The sequence below is a fragment of the Microcebus murinus genome, unplaced genomic scaffold, assembly GCF_040939455.1.
Source record: "Microcebus murinus isolate Inina unplaced genomic scaffold, M.murinus_Inina_mat1.0 scaf005_hap2_Mmur4.0, whole genome shotgun sequence".
NCBI lineage: Eukaryota > Metazoa > Chordata > Mammalia > Primates > Cheirogaleidae > Microcebus > Microcebus murinus.
The window spans coordinates 575,427-593,255 of record NW_027438951.1 but is presented as its reverse complement, the minus strand read 5'-3'; the positions used below and the strand labels follow the sequence as shown (position 1 = coordinate 593,255).

The following is a 17,829-nucleotide window of genomic DNA, read 5'->3' as shown; positions in this document are numbered from 1 at the left end:
ATGATCAAACTACAAAGCTTCTGCACAGCCAAAGAAATAGTCATGAAAGTAAACAGACAACCTACAGAATGGGAGAAAATTTTTGCATCCTATGCATCCGATAAGGGACTGATAACTAGAATATACTTAGAACTCACGAAAATTAGGAAGAAAAAATCAAATAACCCCATTAAAAAGTGGGCAAAGGACTTGAACAGAAATTTTTCTAAAGAAGACAGAAGAATGGCCAACAAACATATGAAGAAATGCTCAACATCTCTAATCATCAGGGAAATGCAAATCAAAACCACAATGAGATATCACTTAACCCCAGTGAGAATGGCCTTTATCAAAAAATCTCCAAACAATAAATGCTGGCGTGGTTGCGGAGAGAGAGGAACACTCCTACACTGCTGGTGGGACTGCAAACTAGTTCAACCTCTGTGGAAAGCAATATGGAGATACCTTAAAGCGATACAAGTGAATCTACCATTTGATCCAGCAATCCCATTGCTGGGCATCTACCCAAATGATCCAGTGACACTCTACAAAAAAGACACCTGCACTCGAATGTTTATAGCAGCACAATTCATAATTGCAAGGCTGTGGAAACAGCCCAAGTGCCCATCAATCCAAGAATGGATTAATAAAATGTGGTATATGTATACCATGGAGTACTATTCAGCTCTAAGAAACAATGGTGATATAGCACATCTTATATTTTCCTGGTTAGAGCTGGAACCCATACTACTAAGTGAAGTATCCCAAGAATGGAAAAACAAGCACCAGATATATTCTCCAGCAAACTGGTATTAACTGAGTAGCACCTAAGTGGACACATAGGTGCTACAGTAATAGGGTATTGGGGAAGTGGGAGGGGGGAGGTTGGCGGGTATATACATACATAATGAGTGAGATGTGCACCATCTGGGGGATGGTCATGATGGAGACTCAGACTTTGGGGGGGGGCAATGGGCATTTGTTGAAACCTTAAAATCTGTACCCCCATAATATGCCAAAATAAAAAAAAATAATAAAAAAATTAAAAAAAAAAAGTAAACGTGATACAGCTTTCAATGGTCTCTCTCTTGGGACCATATAAAAAGTCTGGCTACCCTGTAGCACCCATGCTGGAGAGACCATGTGGTTGAGATCGCCAGCTATTTGAGTCATTCAAGCCCAGGTGCCAGATATGTGAATAAGGTCACCTTTATGATGATCTCAGCTCTGACCACTGTTTGACTACAACTTCATGAGACATTCTGAAACAGACCGCCAAGTCAAGACACTTCCAAATTCCATGAGATGCCAAAAAACCAAGGACAGATAATAAATGACTGTTGGGGGGGTGTGGATCAACATAGCGGACGAGAAACATCGCCAGACAGAGTGTCTCTGCAGAAAAGACAGATTCTAGCAGAAATTAGAAAAAAGAAGCAAGAAGACGAGCATACAGCGGACAAGGGCCGGAGGGAGGGGTACCTGAGACCCCGGGAGACTCCACGGGAGGAGGCTGCAGAGGAGAACTGGAAGCTGAGACTGCTGGAGCAGCCCGGAGACCAGCGGGAAGGGTAGGTGGGATTGCCGTTTCCTCTCCCCTGCATATGGGACTGCTGGTGGGCTCCCAACGGGTGGAGAGACCTGCGGACACCAGCCCAGAGACGGCCGCCGCCAGCTAGCGGTGAGCCTGTTGTGGATGCGGCACCAGGCTCCCAACTCCCTCCCAACACTTCCGTGTGCACAGACCCGAGCTGTGCGGAAGGCGCCATATTGCCTCCTCCTCCTCTCCGCGGACACTACCCATGGCTTCCCAGAGAGACAATAGAGCCACCAGCCGGAGGCACCTCCAGGGAACGGGACCCTACAGCTGACTAAGGGGAACTCAGACTGTGAGCTCCCTACCCGCCCGCCCTCCCAGGTGCTGCTGGCACGGTGTTCCCAGGAGAATGGTGCAGACTCAGAGGCTGAGAGACATAGACTCAGCTTGGGCTCCCTGTGGGTGAATTGGGACCGGAACTTCTCTCCCTGGTGGGGATACAGTTTGAACTCTGGGACCCAGAGGTCGGACCTGCAGATCAGATCCCGTGTACCGAGGTCTAGCATTGCCCCAGGCATAGAAGGCATATACGTGAACAGACAACTGAGGTGTGTGTGCCTTCAGGGGTAGATCAGCATCCTAGAGAGCAACCCTACTCCCAAAAGGAGGCCATATGCTCATCCCAGGTGGCGTTCCTGTGCAGGGAACCTCCCCGCCGGCATCACAGTCTGGGGAGGCCTGGTGGTGTGTGGTCTGGCCTGCTGGCAGAGGCCGAGGAGTAGCTGCGGAGTTGGGGAGGGTGGAAAGAAGCGAGGCCTGCTCCAGACTGCGGGTCTCAGACAGCCCCACCCCCACACACAGACTTTCTGGCTGAGCGGGACCATTCCAGCCCCGCCCTGACAGCTTTTCCTGGAAGCAGAGAACAGAACTCTGACCACTTCTAACGGCATTGGTGGTGCCTGAGGGCAGGCTTACCCAACCCAGCTCCGTCCAGAACAAGAGCTGATTACAGGACACAAAATCAACAGCATAGCCTGTTCCTCCAAGCAAGCGCCATCTACTGACAGGGACGGCATCCTGCACAGCCTTTTCACGACACCCACTGACTCATCATACAGGGAGTGGACGAATCTCACCCACAGACATCACCTAAAGGCTCAGAAACTAAACAAGGTGTGTGAATACCCAAAAAAAAACCTAAAGGGGAGGCCGGGCACTGTGGCTCACGCCTGTAATCCTAGCTCTTGGCAGGCCGAGGCGGGCGGATTGCTCAAGGTCAGGAGTTCAAAACCAGCCTGAGCAAGAGCGAGACCCCGTCTCTACTATAAATAGAAATTAATTGGCCAACTGATATATATATATAAAAATTAGCCGGGCATGGTGGCGCATGCCTGTAGTCCCAGCTACCTGGGAGGCTGAGGCAGAAGGATCACTCGAGCCCAGGAGTTTGAGGTTGCTGTGAGCTAGGACGCCACGGCACTCACTCTAGCCTGGGCAACAAAGCGAGACTCTGCCTCAAAAAAAAAAAAAAAAAAAAAAAACCTAAAGGGAGGAAACAACAACTGATCGACATGGGAAGAAATCAGCGAAGGAACTCTGGAAATATGAAGAACCAAACGGAAAACACACACCCAAAGAGGAGGACTAGCCCCCTAGAAACGGACACCAACCAAAATGAGGCAACCAAAATGACAGAAGAGGAATTTCGTATGTGGATCATAAGAACTGTCACTGACCTGCAACAACAACTCAATAAACAACACAAAGAAACCACAAAAAGCCTCCAGGACCTGGAACAAAAGTTCACTAAAGAAATAGACACAATGAAGAAAAGTTTAACCGAACTCCTGGAAAGGAAGAATCAATTCAGGGAACTACAAAATATAGTGGAAAGTCTCAAGAACAGGGTAGATCAAACAGAAGAAAGAATCTCAGAGATTGAAGATAACACCCTCCAACTAAATAAAACCGTCACAGAGATAGAGCAGAGAAACAAGAGAAAAGACCAAAGCTTACAAGAGATGTGGGATTATGTGAAGAAACCTAATGTGAGGGTCATAGGGTAACCAGAAGGGGAAGAAGACAACACTCAAGGGTTGGACAAGCTATTTGAAAATATTATAGAGGAAAATTTCCCAGGCCTTGCTCAAAATCTCGATATACAAGTTGAAGAAGCTCACAGGACCCCTGGGAGATTCAATGCAAACAGGAAGACGTCACGTCATGCAGTCATCAGACTGACCAAAATATCAACTAAAGAGGCCCTTCTGGCCGGGCACAGTGGCTCACACCTGTAATCCTAGCTGTCTGGGAGGCCGAGGCGGGCGGATCATTTGAGCTCAGGACTTCGAATCCAACTGAGCAAGAGTGAGACCCTATCTCTACTATAAATAGAAAGAAATTAATTGGCCAACTAATATATATATAAAAAAATTAGCCGGGCGTGGTGGCGCATGCCTGTAGTCCCAGCTACTCGGGAGGCTGAGGCAGTAGGATCACTTCAGCCCAGGAGTTTGAGGTTGCTGTGAGCTATGCTGACGCCATGGCACTCACTCTAGCCTGGGCAACAAAGCAGGACTCTGTCTCAAAAAAAAAAAAAAAAGAGGCCCTTCTAAGAGCTATAAGAGGAAAGAAGCAAGTGACATACAAGGGAAAGCCAATTCGAATAACACCAGACTTCTCTAATGAGACTTTACAAGCAAGGAGAGACTGGGGACCCATTCTCACTCTTCGGAAACAAAACAATGCCAGCCTAGAATCTTATTCCCTGCTAAACTAAGCTTCATATATGAAGGAGAAATAAAGACATTCTCAGACAAGCAAAGTCTCAGAAAATTCGCCAAGACAAGACCAGCCCTACAAGAAGTACTCAAAACAGTGTTATGCACAGAACACCATAATAAAAACTCCCGAATATAAAGCAACCAAAAACCAATTATTAAAGGCAAGATAATACAATGGCTCAAGAGAGAAATCAAAGCAACAACATCCAACCCAACAAAATGAACAGTAGTATACCTTACCTATCAGTTCTCTTAATAAATGTGAATGGCATAAACTCTCCACTCAAGAGACATAGGCTGGCTGAATGGATAAGAAAATATAGGCCAAGTATATGCTGTCTTCAGGAAACACATATAACCTGCAAGGATGCATATAGACTAAAAGTAAAAGGGTGGAGATCAGTATTCCAGGCAAGTGGGAGCTAAAAGAAGGCTGGTGTGGCAGTTCTAATTTCAGACGATTTAGTTTTTAAACCAACAAAAGTAGTGAAAGACAAAGAGGGTCATTATATAATGGTGAAGGGCACAGTTCAACCAGAAGAGATAACAATTTTAAACATATATGCACCCAACTTAGGTGCACCCAGTTTCATAAAGCAAACCTTACTGGATCTAAGCAAATAGATTAATAGCAACTACATAATCACCGGAGATTTCAACACCCCACTGACGGCACAAGACAGATCTTCCAAACAGAAAATTAATAAAGAAACAATGGACTTAAACAAAACCCTGGAATAATTGGGTTTGACTGACATCTACAGGACATTCTACCCCAAATCCACTGAATATACGTTTTTCTCATCAGCTCAGAGGACATTCTCTAAGATTGACCATATCCTAGGACACACAGTAAATCTCAAGAAATTTAAAAAACTAGAAATCATACCATGCACCTTCTCAGATCACAGTGGAATAAAACTAGAAATCAACCCTAACAGAAACTCACATTTCTACACAAAAACGTGGAAATTAAACAGCCTCCTACTAAATGATTACTTCATAAATGAAGAAATCAAGATGGAAATAAAAAAATTCTATGAAGAAAATGACAATGGAGAGACAAGTTATCAACTCCTCTGCGACACAGCTAAAGCAGTTCTGAGAGGAAAGTTTATCTCCATAAATGCCTATAAACAAAAGACAAAATGATCACAAATAGACAATCCAATGAAATGACTCAAAGAGCTGGAAAACAAAGAACATACCAACCCCAAACCCAGCAGAAGAAGAGAAATCAACAAGATCAAATCAGAACTAAACGAATTGAAAACAGGGAAGCTATTCAGGAGATTAATAAAACAAAAAGTTGGTTCTTTGAAAAAATAAACAAAATTGACACACCATTGGCTAAGCTAACAAAAAGCAGAAAGGAGAAATCTCTAATAAGCTCCATCAGGAACAAAAAAGGAGATATCACAACTGATCCCAAAGAGATACAAGATATAATTTATGAATACTACAAAAATCTTTATGCACACAAACTGGAAAATTTAGAGGAAATGGACAAATTTCTAGAAACACACAGGCTCCCTAGGCTCAACCAGGAAGAAATAGATTCCCTGAACAGACCAATCTCAACAGCTGAAATAGAAACAGCAATTAAAAATCTCCCTAAAAAGAAAAGTCCCGGTCCAGATGGCTTCACACCTGAATTTTACCACACTTACAAAGAAGAACTAGTACCTATCTTGCAGAAACTATTCCACAACATCGAGAAGACTGGAAACCTCCCCGACACCTTTTATGAAGCGAATATTACTCTGACACCAAATCTAGGAAAGGATGCAACCAAAAAAGAAAACTACAGACCAATATCCCTAATGAATATAGATGCAAAATTTTTCAACAAAATCTTAGCTAACCGAATCCAGACGCTTATCAAAAAAATAATCCATCACGACCAAGTGGGTTTCATCCCAGGGATGCAGGGATGGTTCAACATACGTAAATCTATAAATGCAATTCACCACATAAACAGAAGCAAAAACAAAGACCACATGATTCTTTCAGTAGATGCAGAGAAAGCTTTTGACAAAATTCAACACCCTTTTATGATACAAACACTTAAGAAAATAGGCATAGAAGGGACATACCTAAAAATGATACAAGCCATATATGACAGACCCATAGCCAACATCATACTGAATGGGGAAAAATTGAAATCATTCCCACTTATAACTGGAACCAGACAAGGCTGCCCACTATCTCCACTTCTGCTCCACATAGTGCTGGAAGTCTTGGCTACAGCAATTAGACAGGAAAATGGAATTAAAGGTATCCAAATAGGGGCAGAAGAGATCAAACTTTAACTGTTTGCTGATGATATGATATTATATCTAGAAAACCCCAAGGATTCAACCAAGAAACTCCTGGAACTGATCAATGAATTTAGTAACGTCTCAGGATACAAAATCAATACACAGAAATCAGAGGCATTCATATACGCCAACAACAATCTAATTGAGAACCAAACCAAAGACTCAATTCCCTTCACAATAGCAACAAAGAAATTAAAGTACCTAGGAATATACTTAAACAAGGAGGTAAAAGATCTCTACAGGGAGAACTATGAAACACTGAGGAAGGAAATAGCAGAGGATGTAAACAGATGGAAATCCATACCATGTTCGTGGATCGGCAGACTCAACATCATTAAAATGTCTATACTACCCAAACTGATCTACAGATTCAATGCAATACCTATTAAAATCCCATCAGCATTCTTCACACATATAGAAAAAATAATTTTACGCTTCGTATGGAACCAAAGAAGACCCCGAATATCAAGAGCAATTCTAGGCAACAAAAACAAAATGGGAGGCATTAATATGCCAGATATCAAACTATACTACAAAGATGTAGTAATTAAGTCAATATGGTATTGTCACAAAAATAGGAATATGGACCTAGTGGAACAGATCTGAGAATCCTGATATAAAACCATCCTCATATAGCCATCTACTCTTTGACAAAGCAGACAAAAACATACGCTGGGGAAAAGAATCCCTTTTCAATAAATGGTGCTGGGAAAACTGGATAGCCACCTGTAGAAGGCTAAAACAGGACCCACACCTTTCACCTCTCACAACAATCAACTCACGCTGGATAACAGACTTAAACCTAAGGTATGAAACTATTAGAATTTTAGAGGAAAATGTTGGAAACACTCTCCTAGACATCGGCCTGGGCAAAGAGTTTATGAAGAAGTCCCCAAAGGCAACCACAGCAGCAACAAAAATAAATAAATGGGACATGATCAAACTACAAAGCTTCTGCACAGCCAAAGAAATAGTCATGAAAGTAAACAGACAACCTACAGAATGGTAGAAAATTTTTGCTTCCTATGCATCCGATAAGGGACTGATAACTAGAATATACTTAGAACTCACGAAAATGAGCAAGAAAAAATCAGAGAACCCTATTATAAATGGGCAAAGGACTTGAACAGAAACTTCTGTAAAGAAGACAGAAGAATGGCCAACAAACATATGACAAAATGCTCAACATCTCTAATCATCAGGGAAATGCAAATCAAAACCACAATGAGATATCACTTAACTCCAGAGAGAACGGCCTTTATCAGAAAGTCTCCAAACAATAAATCCTTGCGTGGTTGTGGAGAGAGAGGAACATTTCCTACACAGCTGGTGGGACTGCACACTAGTTCAACCTCTGTGGAAAGCAATATGGAGATACCTTAAAGCGATACAAGTGAATCTACCATTTGATCCAGCAATCGCATTGCTGGGCATCTACCCTAATGATCCAATGACACTCTCCAAAAAAGACACCTGCACTCGAATGTTTACAGCAGCACAATTCATAATCGCAAGGCTGTGGAAACAGCCCAAGTGCCCATCAATCCAAGAATGGATTAATAAAATGTGGTATATGTATACCATGGAGTACTATGAAACTCTAAGAAACAATAGTGACATAGCACATCATATATTTTCCTGGTTAGAGCTGGAACCCATACTATTAAGTGAAGTTTCTCAAGAATGGAAAAACAAGCACCACATATACTCATCAGCAAATTGGTATTAACTGAGCAGCACCTAAGTGGTCACATAGGTACTACAGTAATAGGGTATTGGGCAGGTGGGAGGGGGGAGGGGGCGGGTATATACATACATAATGAGTGAGATGTGCACCATGTAGGGGATGGTCATGATGGAGACTCAGACTTGTGGGGGGAGGGGGGAAATGGGCATTTATTGAAACCTTAAAATCTGTACCCCCATAATATGCCGAAATAAAAAAAAAGAAAAACAAAATAACAATAACAAAAAAATAAAAAATAAATAAATGACTGTTGTTTTAAGTCACTAAATTGTGGGGTTATGCAGTAATAGATAAATGAAATGAGAAAAAGGCCCAGTGAAGCTGATTTCAGCATAAAAGATAGGGAAATCATGCAAAATTTGCTTCTCTAATTTAGTTTATGCTATTAAGCTATAAATTAAAAACAGGTTTGATTAAAATTAAGGATATTTTTAGAATAAAAAGTTATAAATAATATAAATATATACTGACTTTTCTCAGATTTGTACATGCTTTTGGCTTACAGATGACAAACTAACCACCTGAACCAATCTACGTGCCATTGATCACACACTTGCATGTGTTCACTTCCATGGAGTTGTCAAGGAACCTAGCTTAAAATTTGCAAAAGGTAGAGAATAGTAGAAATCACAACTGAGACAGCCTATGGCTCTGAAGTGGAAATGGCAATGCTTTGAGAAGAGAGTCCTAATTCTGGAACTCGGCTGCTCTTGATCCCAGCTTACAGTTTGTTGTGGTTATATAGAATGGATATCTGCTTGCCTCAGAAACTGGATTATTCTCCTTTCCATGAGTATATTGCTAGGGGAAAGAAGCCTCTTTAAGATGAAAGAATACAAATGCTGTTATGGATAGGTACAGTTGTTTGTACTTCTCTGCTTATTTCAACTCAATCCTACCTTTTCTTACACTTACCTTTTCTACATACCAGAAGCGCTCCAATGAGGCCTGAATTCAGGTCTTTCACCAGATCCACATGAGACAGATATGAGTAAGTGAGACATGGTGGGTCAGAAGCCAGTGGACCATTCTCTTTCAGAACCTGCCAGACATAAGTATGGCTCTCACCAGGAAAGATTTTGCCATCTTCTTTCTCCCTTTGGCTGGTCTGGTCATCATATTCAGCTCCTAAAGTAAGAAAGGATAAAATTGTCATTTCTATGCCCATCATCTACTTAAAGAAACATATCAAGTTTATTGTCACCAATAGATTCTACATAAGAAACAGACTCTGCATCTTAATTTGAAAGACTAACAAGCAGAAGCTATAAATGGGGAGCTCCTCATATGTTCCTGAGGAGCTCAAGGCCACTTATCCTAGTATGAGTAATAAAAACTAAGTTCTTGTTGAGATCTCCAGATTCTGTTAATCAATAACATTGCCTCCATTATTGCATCTTTTTGCCTAATTCAAGTCAATTCAACAACACATATGCATTGGGTATGAACTTTGTCACAGACTCTTTGATAGGCACTGGTCAGGGTCAGGGAGGGGTATGATACAGAGATTTAAAAAGCTTTTTTTTTAAACTTAATTTTTCCCTGGAGGCCCAACACTATATTTGATAGGGCACATAGACTTACAAAGCTATAGTTATAATACAATGCAGAAACATTCGCCCATTTATTCAACAAATATTTACTGCATTCAAAAGAGCATAAGATATTCTATTATAAAGACATCTGCACACAAATGTTTATGGCAGCACAATTCGCTATTTCAAGGACATGGAAACAACCCAAGTGTCCGTCAATTCATGAGTGGATAATCAAAATGTGGTATATACTCACAATGGAATATTACTCAATTCTAAGAAATGACAGTGAGCTAGCACCGTTTATGCTATCCTGGATTAAGCTTAAGCCCATTATCCAAAGTGAGGCGACACAAGATCAGGAAAAAATGGGCTCCACATCTACTCGCCATCAAATTGGTACTGACTGATTAAAACTATGGTGCTCAAATGATGGTAGTGCTCACCAGGGAATTGGGAGGAAGGGGAGACCCACATCTTAGGGATGTGGTGAGCATTGTGGAGGGGAAGGGCATACCTCTAATCCTTCTTAGGGAGAGGCAAAGATATAAAATGTAACCAAATGTCAACAACAACAAAAAAACTTTTACCGGGTGGTGGGCAGGTGGGAGGGGGAGGAGGGGAAGGGTGTATACTTACAGAATGAGTGCGATGCACACCACCTGGAGGATGGACATGCTTGAAGCTCTGACACGGCGGGGGGTTGGAGGGAGGGGTGGCAAGGGCAATACATGTAACTTTAACAATATTTATACCCCCGTAATATGATGAAATAAAAATTAAAAAAAATATTTACTGCATTCTTATTCTTGACCAGGTTCAGCTACAAGCTGAAGATAAATATAAAGATGAAGGCAGAAGTCCCTATGCTCATGGAGCAAACAGTCCGGTAGATAAAAAAAAAATAATAAATAAGCCTCCTACTCTATCAGTAATGCTTGATGAAGGAGGTAGGATTTGGGATGAATCTTAAAAGATAGGTATATTTGTATATTATTTTTTTGTGTGCTTAACATAAAGAATTTCACATTTTTTTCTCTTCTTTTTTACCAGCCCCAATTAGTCTGAAGGATATAACATTTTTTGTTATGTGTATGTTAGAAAATTATTGCTGGGATTGCACTGGTACTTTCACTTTTTTCTTTCAACATTTTTTTGATGATATATTTTAATGTGCATTACAAACTTCATGATAATGTACTTCTATATACTTCAGACCTCATCTTTAAAAAATAAAAATATTTGGCCGGGCGTGGTGGCTCACACCTGTAATCCTAGCACTCTGGGAGGCCGAGGCGGGCGGATTGCTCAAGGTCAGGAGTTCAAAACCAGCCTGAGCAAGACCTCGTCTCTACTATAAATAAAAAAGAAATTAATTGACCAACTAACATACATAGAAAAAATTAGCCGGGCATGGTGGTGCATGCCTGTAGTCCCAGCTACTAGGGAGGCTGAGGCAGGAGGATCACTTGAGCCCGGGAGTTTGAGGTTGCTGTGAGCTAGGCTGACGCCACGGCACTCACTCTAGCCTGGCAACAAAGTGAGACTCTGTCTCAAAAAAAAAAATAAAAATAAAAATATTTTACTACATAAACAAAATGACACTAGCACACCTAATAAAATTAACAATAATTTCTTAATATCACCTAATATCAAGGCAATATTCAATTTGTCTTAATTGCCTCAAAGACATCCTTTATAGCTAATTTGTCCAAACCAGAGCACATAATATCTAGTTGTTTAGGTCCACAATCTCTTTTAGTCTGGAGTAGTCCCTTTCTTATGACATTCATTTGCTGAAAGAAATTTGGCTTCTAGTCCCATAGAATATCCCACATTTTTTATTTTATTTATGGGGTCATTTAGCTTGTTCCTCTATCCCCTATATATCCCATAAACTGGAATTTAGACCTAAGTCCTTATTAGACTCAAGTTAAACAATTTTTTGGTTAAAATATATCAAAGGTGATGCTGAGTACCTCATATTGTGCCATATCAGGGGCAGATAATATCTGGCCATCCCATCGTTAGTGACACTAAAATCGACCCCTGGATTAGCATGATACCTCCATTGTGAAGTTAACATTTGCCACCTTCAATCAGAAAAAAATCTCTGAGATGTTATTTTGGCACTATATAAATGTCCAATTCTACATCAATCATTTGCCATTTTATTTGCGAGTATTTCAATATGTATCTCTATAATATAAGGATTGTTTAAAAATGTGATCATTGTTTTTTCAATGCTCAATTGCTCTGAAATTGGCTAATGAGAGCCTTTTGTACAAGTTACTATGTCCTTCTGACTTGTTCCCATAACTCTTGGAACACTTTCTCATTTTCTAACTCAACAGTTTTTTTTTTTCCAGATCATCTTATGATTTCCCTGTCTCAGAACTAGAATTAGCCATTTCTCCAAGAAGCCATGGTTCTTTTAAGTAGGAAATAGTATTGGAACTTGAGGATTGAGTATGTGGTTAGGATGTCTGTATGACTGTGGGTTAGTATCAAATTCTGGATAGTGAATACTTTTAGATAGGGAGGGAGGTAATTGTGGGGGGGGTACAGAAGGAGCTTCAGCTGTATGTATATTGTTTCTTAAAATAAATTAAGCAAAAATGACAAATTGGTAAGATATGACAAAGTGAAGTGATAGGTACATGTTTGTTTGCTATATTATATTCTGTACCTTTCTTTGTTTGAAATATTTCTTTAGGAAAAGAACATTCTTTTTCCTAAGACTAAGGTGGTGGGTGGGTTGTTGGAGGTTTTGCAGGAATGGGCTGAGTTTTACTTGGGCAGAAGAACTTGGCCAACCAAATCTTAGATGAGCCACTCTATCAGAAGCAGCAGCTTCAGTATATGCCAAACAACATTTCGTTGGAAGTATACAGATGAGTTTTGTGCAATAAAAATATAATGTGAACCTCATGTATAATTTCAAATTTTCTAGTAGTCACAATAAGAAAAGTAAAAAGAAACAGGTGAAATAATTTTAAATACTCTATCAATGCTGAGGGCATCATTTAAATCCTTCGATCCAGCCATACTTGATTGACTCCATGAAACTTTTCAGTCACATGAGTGAAATTAAACATTATTTATATGAATCCACACACTGTAGCACAGTGATTCAGAGGACAAATTCTAGAGTTAGATGGGACTAGGTATGAGTCCTGGATCCCACTACGTACTAGTTGTTTGACCTTGAACCCTATACACGTTAGTCATTATTATTGTTGTTATTATTATCTTTCAGTAAGTTTATATTTAAGAAAATGGATCCAATACCAGATGTGCCATCATCACCAAGCACACACACCTCACTGTTCCATTTCCTAGGATAACAGGACAATAGGATGGCACTTGACTCACCCTCAGATGCTTTCCAGTAGGATACACCAATAGCATGAAGACTGACAGGATGAGAAGCCATGTTCTTAAGTGTTATGACCACTGTGTCATAAACCTCAGCCTGGATGGTAGGACCCAGTAGACCTGCAGCAATGAGATGTCCCCCAAAGATTACTTGGAGGATAGCACTCCAGAAAACCTATTATTACAAAAGTGATGGTCAAAGAGAAGCATGCTCCTGTGATTATTGATAAAAAAGTTGTATATGCTTGCTGCCAATACCAGCTCAGCCTCATGGTTGTTCTAAGGAAAGATTTATGGCAATTCATTCAATGCATGCATTCACTCAACTAATATTGGAGTTCCTATTTGAGTTCTTACTATAATCCAGGAACTGTCTACACACTGAAAATACCATAGTAAGCAAAACAGATCATGGAGATCACATTCTAGAGACATTAAGCACATAAAGAAATAAATAAGAAAATTTCAAGTTATTATAAATGCTATAAAAGATGATGGTGTGCTAGAAAATGATGAGGCAGGAGGTAGAGGATACTTTAAATATAGTGTTCAGGAAGGTCCTCTCTGAGGAGGTGGCATTTAAGCAGAGATCTGACTAATGAAAAAGAAGCAAGATTTGCAAAGATGTAGTGGAAGAGCATCCAAAGCAGATGAAACAAAAGTAAAAGACCTGAGGCATGAATAAGCTTGACATAGTTGAGTAAAATGTGGCTGAAGCAAAGTGAATGAGAAGGATAATAATGGAAACTAAAGTTATTTTTTGTTATTAGGCAGGGAGCATAACATACAAGACCATGTAGGCCACAGGAGTTTGGATGAATTTGGATCTTACAAGAAGTAAAAGAAGAAGATTTGGAATTTGTTTTGGAGGAACAATCAACAGGACTTGCTGATAGATTGGATATTGGAGATAGAAAAAAAGAGAAAGAAGTCAAATATGACTCCTATGATTTTGGCTTATGAAAGTGGGTAGTTGTTAGTTGGGCCATGACATAGAAAACAAGAGGAAAATTAATAGCTCTGTTTTATGGATATATTAAATATAAGATGACTGTAAACAGTTTATTGAATGAACTGGATACAGTGGGATGAAAACATGAAATAGCTTTATTTTTCTTAGACTACTGTTTTTGTTTGTTTGTTTGTTTGTTTGTTTTTGAGTCAGGGTCTTGCTATGTCACCCAGACTAACATGTAGTGGTGTCATCATAGCTCACTGTAACCTCAAATTCCTGGACTCAAGTGATCCTCTTGCCTCAGCCTCCCCAGTAGCTTGGACTACAGGTGCATACCACCATGCCCAGCTAATTTTTATTATTATTATTATTTTTTGTAGAGATGAGATCTCACCATGTTGCTCAGCCTGGTCTTGAACTCCTGACCTCAGGGATCCTCCCGCCTCGGCATCTGGAAGTGCTAGGATTACAGGTGTGAGCCACTGTGCCTTGCCAGACCACTGTTTTTAATTGATTATGTGAAATCTCCCTTTCTTGTACTTTGGCCAATCCCAAATTGTTTCCAATAACCTTCAGTAATTAACAAATAGTATCATTTTTACATTCTAACAAGCCCAGTCCAATCTAATATCAAACTTTTGATGTCCTGTGAAATTTAAAGTCCCCTCCCTCCTCCAGCTAAGTTATGACACTGCTTTCTCACCTTCTTTTCCTAATCTTCCTCCCTGACTCACTTCCTCTGCACCCTCTAAAGTAGGAGCAAGTGGAAAGAGGGTGAGGGTGGAAAAAGAGGCACAATGGCAGTCTTTCTTGGAAGAAGCAGTGGTAATATGGCATTAGTACTCTCTGGATGTGTCACATGCCAAAATAGTGGTTCTTTCTTTCTTAAAGAACTTACATGAGTTCTTTGGAGACCATCTCTCTCCAGATATGAAGACACCCCACTGCACCTGTCCTGGGCAAGGGATATGCCTTCTCTAGCTGATCACTTGTATTTCTCATCTCAGTTTTTGCTCTGGCAGTACAATCCACATAGACATTTTCTTTTGGGGTTAGCTAAGTCCAGCAGGAAGACCTCTCAGAGAGAGTCTTAAGACAAGTCATGTCATGTGACCTTCCTGGCCTCTTACCTAACAGCGGCAGTGAGGTTAGCTTCCACTGTAGCCCACTTTCCCTGCTATGCAGTCAGAATTTCCCCCTAGCCTCTGGCCTTGAAAGTTTTTCCAGGTAAAACCCAGGTACTAGTCAGTTCTCTCAAGTTACAGAGGTCCTCCATCTAGTCTTCTAAGTGATTCTCATTATATCTTTTATTTATTTATTTTTTTGAGACAGAGTCTCACTCTGTTGCCTGGGCTAGAGTGCCATGGCGTCAGCCTAGCTCACAGCAACCTCAAACTCCTGGGCTCAAGTGATCCTCCTGCCTCAGCCTCCCGAGTAGCTGGGACTACAGGCACACGCCACTGTACCTGGCTAATTTTTTCTATTTTTAGTTGTTTGGCTAATTTCTTTTTATTTATAGTAGAGATGGAGTCTCACTCTTGCTTAGGCTGGTCTCGAACTTCTGAGCTCAAGCAATCCTCCCATGTCAGCCTCCCAAAGTGCTAGGATTACAGGCGCGAGCCACAGTGCCTGGCCTAAAGTAGATATTTTACAATACTTTTTTTTTTTTTTTTTTTTTTTTTTGAGACAGAGTCTCGCTTTGTTGCCCAGGCTAGAGTGAGTGCCATGGCATCAGCCTAGCTCACAGCAACCTCAAACTCCTGGGCTCGAGCGATCCTTCTGCCTCAGCCTCCCGAGTAGCTGGGACTACAGGCATGCGCCACCATGCCCGGCTAATTTTTTTTTATATATATATAAGTTGGCCAATTAATTTCTTTCTATTTATAGTAGAGACGGGGTCTCGCTCTTGCTCAGGCTGGTTTTGAACTCCTGACCTTGAGCAATCCGCCCGCCTCGGCCTCCCAAGAGCTAGGATTACAGGCGTGAGCCACAGCGCCCGGCCAGTACAATACTTTTAAGTGATTCTCATTATATCTTAACATCTTAACATGAGTGAGAGGCCTCCCTCACCTTATGGTGTAGGGGACATATATAACACCAAAAATGCTCTCCAAAGAAATATAAAAATCTAAACCCTTTCCTAAGTGCTTAGCCTTCTTTTATACAGGCTAGAGGTGAATCATAGGTTAAGGGTTACAGAATCAATTTGGGACCACTATCTCAACAAGTCCTGAATAGATGGGCTGATATGTCTCTTTAGAATGGGGGGATCCTTGTCGCCTATAATTCTCAGCAACCATCCTAAGACAGGAAATATACCATGTTAACATTTTGTTACATACTTCACATCTAAGTGGAAGTAAACAGCATTAAGGGATAGGGCTGAACTGAAGATATAAATTTGAGAGTTAATGGCATATAGATGGTATTTTAAAGCTATGAGACTAGATAAGATAACCTAGGGATTAAAGAGAGAGAAAAGAAAATGAACCCAGGACCAAGCCCTGGGGTTCTCTAACACCTAGAGGCCAAGCAGAGGAGGAGGGCTCAGCAGAAAGACTGACAAAATCCAGCATATTTCCCTTTGGCAGCTGCCCTCTTTAATTTCAGCCTCAAGACTGGAGAATCCTTGCTACGAAATAAGATACTCAGTTTGATAATTAGCATTTAACATTGTTTTCATTACCCATCCAGGGTGGCTTGGGTTTGGCAATGTTGAAAAGGTGATCCATGAACTCTACAAACACAGTCTTTTTGTACGTGATTGAGGTGTTGAATGGAAAATATCTTGGTACTGTAGGAGATCTGTGTGAAGAAAGGAAAAAATAATTCATTTTTGTGGACTCTTCTTTGAACCCACTTCATAAAGCAGCTGTAAGTAATGCTTTCATCCCACTCTCCTCTACTGTTAAGCAAATTCGAGAGATTTTCTTATTTGAGTTCAAAATGAGTCCATCAGAGACATCTTGCAACATCAACAACGCATTTGGCCCAGGAACTGCTAATCGATGTATAGTGCAGTGGTGGTTCAAGAAGTTTTGCAAAAGAGCCAGAGCCTTGAAAATGAGGAGTGCAGTGGCCAGTCATAGGAAGTTGACAATGACCAATAGAGAGAAATCATCAAACCTGATCCTCTTACAACTATGCAAATAACTCAACATCAGCCATTCTATGGTTGTTTGGCATTCGAAGCAAAATGGAAAGGTGAAAAAGCTCGATACGTGGGTGCCTCATGAGCCGACCGAAAATCAAAAAAAATTGTTTATGAAATGTCATCTTCTCTTATTGTATGCAACAATGAACCATTTCTCAATCGGATTATGATGTGCTAAGAAAAGTGGATTTTTTTATGACAACCAACAACTGGTGACGACCAGCTCAGTGGCTGGACCGAGAAGAAGCTCCAAAGCACTTCCCAAAGCCAAACTTGCATCACAAAAAGGTCATGGTCACTGTTTGGTGGTCTGATGCCAGTCTGATCCACTGCAGCTTTCTGAATCCTGGTGAAACCATTCCATCTGAGAAATATGCTCAACAAATGGATTAGATGCACTGAAAACTGCAATGCCTACAGCCGGCATTGGTCAACAGAAA

At 40.8% G+C, this 17,829-nt stretch overlaps 1 protein-coding gene across 1 annotated transcript in view; it reads right to left on the bottom strand.

Moving 5' to 3' along the window:
- Positions 1-17,829, bottom strand: part of F8 (coagulation factor VIII) — a 249,234-nt gene that overhangs the window by 202,892 nt on the left and 28,513 nt on the right. The window contains exons 2-4 of the mRNA XM_075999764.1: positions 16,922-17,040; positions 13,278-13,400; positions 9,283-9,495 (exon numbers count right to left, since the gene is read on the bottom strand). Of these exons, the coding sequence (XP_075855879.1) occupies positions 9,283-9,495; positions 13,278-13,400; positions 16,922-17,040 (455 nt within the window). The remainder of the gene's footprint in view (positions 1-9,282; positions 9,496-13,277; positions 13,401-16,921; positions 17,041-17,829) is intronic.